Raw genomic sequence first — 7,492 nt, 5'->3', positions numbered from 1 at the left:
TATACAATATATATATATAATCACAAAAATTACATTAATAAAACTACTTCTATAATTATGTTATACAAAAAGAATAAAATATGGATTATGAATTATACATACACAAAAAGAATTATTTTGCTGAAGTATCTAAAAATTTAGGTAGATATATTATATATAAATCCAAAAATAATTTTGTTAGATTGTCAAAATAATTATATAGAACGCTTAAGCATCATTGATAATCTGCAAAACATGTTTAATATTCTAGAAACCATGTTATTGAGTGTTCTATATTATATATAATTATTTTGAGGAACCAGACAAAATTATTTTCAGATTAAGCTGAATATTTAAATACTTCAATAAAATCATTCTGTGCTATTTAACAGATTTTATTATCAATCTTGTAAGATACTATGAATAATCATTGGTAGAATCTGTACTCGTGCTGCTCGAACTTTTCAAATACTAACGGCACAAATATGCAGTTGCGTACATACCGGATCTTAATTACGGATTTTCAAGCATGCCGCGCATATTGCGGACGCCGATGTGGAGATGAACCGTGCGCGCAGCAAAATTGCCCAAAACACTCGGAATAACTGCGGTTCCGTGGAAGTCAATCGTATCCGCTGACGGGAAGACACGATCGATAATTCGTCCATGAGTCTGTTCGCTCGAATACCCTCAAATGCCAAAAAAGACCGAATGTTCCGATTCCATCACTTCCGAGAAGGAAAGCAAAAGGTTGATGTGAAATAACGGAGAAGATAAAATACAAGAATTATGAAATAAAATAAATATCAATTTTTAACGTAAAATTCGATGCGCTATCGACATATTTCTCGATTAGAAACGTATTAGGATTATTGAGATGTCATTTTGATGAAAAAACGTTGACAAGTAAAGTCAACTTGCTACTTGTTTAAATAAGCGTGTAAAATTTTCAAATAGTGCAGAAGTAGAAGACGGTTATGGAATAGGTAGTAGAGTTATGGAATACTACAGTTTGCGCTACATTCTACGGGCAGCCGTCAAAGTTACTTCACAATCTGCTTAGACATCATAATATGACTTGTCAGTACTGTTTACTGCGTTATCGTGGAAGTTATACTTCAGTTTTGCAGGTAGCAGATAATTTTACAGTTATATACTTTTTGTGTAATTTTGACAATTTTATATAATTGATATTAATTTTGTAATTTCAGTCTAGCTTGAAAGCTTTCACTGTTAAATCTATATAATTTATATATAATGTCAAATTTAACTTAATTTGAGTTGTTTCTACTCAATATATCGATATATTTTATACTAGAACAATAGATAAATTTGACATTACATACAAACTATAGATAAATTTGACGCTATATCAAATTTATCTATTGTTTCAGTATAAAATAACCGAGTAAAAGCAATGTAATTTGAGTAACTCTAATTGGGTTAAATTTGAAACTATAGATTTAATAGTGTTGAAATGACATAATTGAACTAAATTTTATAACAAAATGTATGTATGTATCCATGTAAAGTTATACTAGTTGGCATTTCACATCTCTCCTCTTATTTCAAGTACTTCTCTTATTTCTCAGTTTTTTGTAAATTACATTCGTTTTTACCCGAAGAACTTCTTCTGCAGCATATTTGATTCACTTTACGGCTAATAAATTTGTACAAATATCATCTGAATATCTATTTTCCATAAGAATTATTTCAATAAAACAAAATAGTATTTCACTCCCTTTCTTTGTATGTTTAATCGAACAAACCAGAATTAGAAGTTGTAGCATTTTCGTAACAACTTTTCACTGTTTTATAAAACATATAAATGTTCTGTGTTACTTTGTTTTAGACACTTATGTAATTTGCCTCACTGAAATATGATCTTTGTACAGCTTGCTATGTATATTCTTTTCCGTGTGTACAATAATAATTTTTAAACGTGTATTTTATTGTCAAGATGTGGCAACTAAATCCGAGATATGACTCGTAACAGATGTCACTTCGCGAAGAATGAACTTAATTATTCTAAACAAATAGCAATTCAAACTGTCCTAACATGGACTGCGCTCAGCAAATTATTTAATTAAGACGCACAGAAAAATCAATTTCTGAATCATTGGAAAATGTAAAGTGATGAAATTCGGTCAACGCTAAAAATGATTTTTTTTTTATCAGTATTAAAAATATATTTATAGAAAATTAGAGAGATATTTCGAAAAGGTTTTTACATGCATGACATCATCAGGTAATTACTTATTGTCATGAATTTCACAGAAGTAATTTCGCAACCCGATGAATGCTTTGTAAAATTTCTTCTATTTATAATAGAATTTATAGCAGACAGGGTCTTTCTTTTTACTTTATTACGTAAACGTATAAAATAACATTTTTCCACAGAAATATGTAAAATTTACATAATGACATGCTCTGTGAAAAAATAAGTAACTATTCGTCTGGGAAAAAATGTGAAGAAATTTTCAAGCGATAATACCGTAGTCGATTATTTTTTTCAAAATAATAACACTATTCGACGAACCATCACGGTGCGCGTGCTTATGCACGTAGTCGTCACGTTAATCCATTGCTCTTCCGCTGTATAAAGTACGGATGTCACGTTGTCTCTGGAGAAAACGGTAGCGCGTTTTCCTTGCGGAATTACTACCTTGCAAAACACTCCTAGTCGCTGTCGTCGACGGCGTGGTGGTAGCATAGCGCCACAATTTATAGAGATTAGCCCACGCGGAGCGAGAACTTGCGAATCGTGCCGATCGAAATGGCCGCGAAACTTTTCCGTCGTATTGTTATCCCGGGAAGACGTGAAAAAGTCTGGCGCGGGAGATGCGGGAAACAGCGTTGTGAGACCGAAACGACAGTGGATGCACGATAAGAACGTCTCCGGGGTGCGATGCAAGTCCGTCCCGACGTCCTCGTTGCAAGAAGAGCCGAACAGATCGTGAAAATCGCACGAATGTTTTTTCACTTCGCATATTCGGGCATTTTTATGTTCATATGGCTTTCCCGTTGATATCTAGAGAAGTTTGATAATTTTTTGCGTCAATCAGTCAATAAGTAAGAGAACAATTGCAGACTAATAAAAGATAAATATGAAATATAAATATGTATTTTTAATGTTATATATAGTCTACAAATAACATAAAGAATATTTTCATATTTTTTCTAATCTTCATATTTTTCTCATGATGCTAACTATATTTGACTTGTAATTTTGAAAAAGTGGAAAACGTATTTATGTAGAAGTAGGTATTATTATATATCAAGATTTAGTTTTGATCGCATTTGGCGCTATTTATTTATGCATTTTATTATTAAATATGTTAATATTAATTATTTTCATTATTCGATTATTTTCTTTTTATTTGTTTCTATATTCCTATTATGGAATATAATATACTTTTAATATAATTTTATTTTATACATCTGCACATAGGTTAATCAATGAAACACCGTTTTTATATTTCATGATATATTGAAAAATGCATAAAAATAAAAACGTTCTAAATATGCAGAATGTCCCAGACATTGCATGATAATAGTTAATAGGAGATTCTTCATTTTTGAACTATTTTGAGCATAATAACTGCTTATAATGATCCTAATACTAAAATGTTGAAGCTACAACAATTTTTTAATGAGAACTATTCATAACTGACTAATTAAATTATTCGAAATTCGTACGCTTAAACGTGATGAGTCTTTGACATTTTCGTATTAGGATTTTTATCTCGAAATAATTTCATGCGAAGTTTATATGGAACATAATACTTAATAAAATTCGTATCAGGTATTTCGTATACGATGTATTCTAAGAATACATTATACAATAGATTTTTTTTACAATTAAGAATGCAAGAAAGAAAGAGAGAAAGAGAAAAAGTGAGTTGCGATAATATCCGAATTAATTTTTTATTTTTTAAACTTTATGACGCGATTAACTGCGAACATCAAATATCATTATTCAAACCGTTTTGTTATTTATTCACATTTAAATAATTAAAAGAATAGATTATGTTACAAAACAATTTTATATTTATTATCTTCTTAGGCACTAAAAATTGATATAAAGTAAATGATAAAATCCTCAGTAGTTTGACATGGAAATATGAAAGTCTTCTGCGATGTCTCTTCTTTATGTTACTAATTGATTGACGCAATGATATAAAACGAAAAGTTTCTTGCATCGCTAAAATAACCGATAATTATCGACTTTGCAAAGTAAGCTTCTTTAATAGTACTTATGAAATTAATAAGCAGCTCGTAAAGTTGGAAACGATGTCTTTGTACTTGTCTGCATAAAAGTATATCGGAACTGTATTATTATATTTTTATTGCGTACAGATCTCATTTCAGTAATTTAATATTAATTAAAAATTTATAGGAAAAATCCATAAATATTCGCACGATTTTATTTTATTAATTTAACGCATAAATTAATTGCTGCAAGAGAAATGGCCGTCGCAAGATAAAAGCGACATCGCATAATCAATTCGAAATATTGCAATACATCCACCTATTGTCGAGACTAACTAATTAACGAAGGATCGAATAAATCAATGTATTTCGTGCATCGATTTACGCAACACGTGGTCTCTGTATAGCTGATCATATTGCGTTAGGATGAGAACTAATTATCCTCTCTCATATCAATGATATGTAATCACGCTGTCCTCGCTGTTAATACGATATGGAGATACTAAAGGGCTGACACATAAATACTCTCAGACTGAACGATATTAATTATTTGAAATGAAATACAATTCTACATAAAGTATCATTGCCTCGAAGAATGCTCTTTTAAATGACGTACAAATGTACGTTTTCATATAGATGCATCAATAGACGTGACTTTATTACTGAAATTTATTTGAATTGGTCTTATTTCAAAATTTTATTGTAGATATTATTTATATTCTCATAATGACTTTATAATTTGATTTGTTGTAAAATCTTCTAATATATTTAATACTATTACTATTACTGTGTGATGTACAATAATTATGTGTAAATTATTATGTGTGATATATTATTATGAATAATACATAATGAGTAATACATAATATATAGTGATATTACTATGAACAATTGTGAAATACTGAATCACTCGATATAGAGAGCAATCGTCTATCAAACGGAAGATCTAGATTTAATTTCCGTTTCTATTATTTTGTTTACAGAGAATAAGCGTTATTTTATTTTTTGATTATTTTTTCAAAATGTATAGTCAGGTTGCTTGATGCGAAGTCGTTGGGAAAAAGGAAGATATTGATGGAAATGCCAATATATCGCGCGTGAAGAAAAAAATAATACTAAAAATATATAATAGCGTAAAGTACGTTATTTTGATTTATGTAATTCGATCACAAATTGCTGTTCTCAAACTTGACGTATTGGCGAGCAGCAGAAATCTTTCGATTTTCATTGTGCGCAATGTCTCACGAACCACTTGAGTGTTCTTTGAGAGAGCAATAGTGGAAACCGAGACAACAGATCTCTGTAATGTCAATATATAGGATTTCGATGAGGTATTTCGTATCCATTCCACTTCTTCTAGAACCTACCGCCCGTTATCCGATGGCACTTTCCACGTTCGTACCATCCTCTCTTTTAGCTCGCTCTCTCGCTTTTTACTTATTTTATCAGGATACTGGATACGGTATTAAATTCTTAAAGGATGAAATGGCACGGATTTACTTCTACGATTCGCCGCTCTTAATTCCACGGTTGTCTGTTTTATTTTGAAGTTTATGACTGGATTTTTTAATACGACGAAACTCGTGAAACAGTTATACGATAAATGTATAAAAAGAAAATTCAATGTATGAATTTCCGAACAAATCATTCTCGTCTCTATGTGAAATAAATTATAATATCGAGTGCGAAAAAGTAAACATGAATTATATATTCAAATTAGCTACTCGAGATGCATAGAATTTATTTTCAGTTCGGTCACCGGAATACCAAAGACGATTTGGTAATATGAGTATGTCTTCCGATTTATTTTTTATTTTTAATGAATTAGTGTATTTGCAGATAAACAAAATCAATTTATTAATTATATATTCGAGAAACGAGACGAAAATGGAATAGTTCGGGAAACATACGTGGCTTGACGAAATGAAATGATCGTCTTATGTCGTCCATATCGCGAGCATTTCGTGAACTACCTGTTTCATGCCAGTCGAGTCACAGTCCAAAAAAGGACCGCATCTCGATCCAGGCGAGCCTGTTTATTCACGCTACTTCGTTACGCGTACTCGGCTGCAAAGCCGAAACTATGTCGATTTCAGTGGAAAACATATCTCGTGCCAACAAGCGCTACTCGTTCATTTCGTTTCGTTGCACCACGCACGAACGCTCGCGGCGTCCACTTTTTTCGAAAAACGATAGTCGAAAGGCGGTGCACGGTACTCACGTCATATCGCTCCTGGATGTGCGGTCCAGCTTGTGCGATGTACAGAGTGCTGGCGGTATCGAATACTAATTCCTGGGGGATCCTGGTAACCTTTTGTCGGGCCATTTCGTGGCAATTGAGGTATAAGATGACGTCGCTCGTGGAAACTTTAATGACAATCTTCGACCATTTCTTCGTAAGCTTTGGCACGGTAAATTTTGCCACCTCCTCCGAATGCGAATGCTCATCTGAATTCGTGTAGACCAGTGAGACATTCTGGTTCGAGCCTGGTCCATCCTTCGAGAACGATTGAAAAAAACAAGAAATTCCTGAATCTATTTTCACATTTTGCTTTCTAATTGTAATTGTTCAAATGTAAATTGCATTTAATTTTTCGTCAAATCTGAATCAAATGGCACAGTTACTTATATTGAATTTGTGAAATCAATTTAATTTATACTGATTAAAAAATTAAGTACTAATTAATTTCAATGAATCTAAATGACATAACTCATATAAAAAATGAATGAATATTAAACTTTATTTATAATAACAAAAATTTAAATTTGCAAATGTGTCGTAATTAAGGAATATAATTAAGTGGATTCAATAGACCACCGTTATAACTCCGAAGGGCTATAGTTGTGTGAGTTTCATAAATCTACTATTACAAGCTTGGGAGGATTATGAAATTAATTATTATGAAATGAATTATTGATAAAAATAATTTTGTACTTTCGACATAATATTTTATTTTAATAAAACATATTAAGAATGATACAAATTACAATCTCGTAAAAAAACAAGTATATTTTTAAGAAAACTATAAAAAACAAATCTCAAAAGTTATATACTTTAATAATGTTTTTTATATGTCATTATATATTATACATCATTTACATGTATTAAGCAATAATAATACCTATTATTTGAAAATATTTTATAGCTTTATTGAAGTTTTTTCTAGATACATTAAAAATATTCTAGGTTGTTTATTGTTCAAAACCAGGATTGATCGGAAAAATTCAGTGAGTTGAAAATCATAGCAAATTCCATATTTTATCCGGATTTTATCCAATGGAATAAACTGGCACACAAAAA

The 7,492-nt window shown here is 30.9% G+C and overlaps 1 protein-coding gene across 1 annotated transcript in view; it reads right to left on the bottom strand.

Moving 5' to 3' along the window:
* The window catches only part of LOC108753619 (collagen alpha-1(I) chain), a 302,527-nt gene that overhangs the window by 189,856 nt on the left and 105,179 nt on the right, over positions 1-7,492 (bottom strand). Inside the window, exon 4 of the mRNA XM_018495385.1 lies at positions 6,413-6,688. Coding sequence (XP_018350887.1) covers positions 6,413-6,688 — 276 coding nt within the window. The remainder of the gene's footprint in view (positions 1-6,412; positions 6,689-7,492) is intronic.

Source organism: Trachymyrmex septentrionalis, unplaced genomic scaffold (genome assembly GCF_001594115.1).
Source record: "Trachymyrmex septentrionalis isolate Tsep2-gDNA-1 unplaced genomic scaffold, Tsep1.0 scaffold7, whole genome shotgun sequence".
NCBI lineage: Eukaryota > Metazoa > Arthropoda > Insecta > Hymenoptera > Formicidae > Trachymyrmex > Trachymyrmex septentrionalis.
Note: the sequence above shows the minus strand (reverse complement) of the source record. Positions and strands in the feature narration are given on the sequence as shown.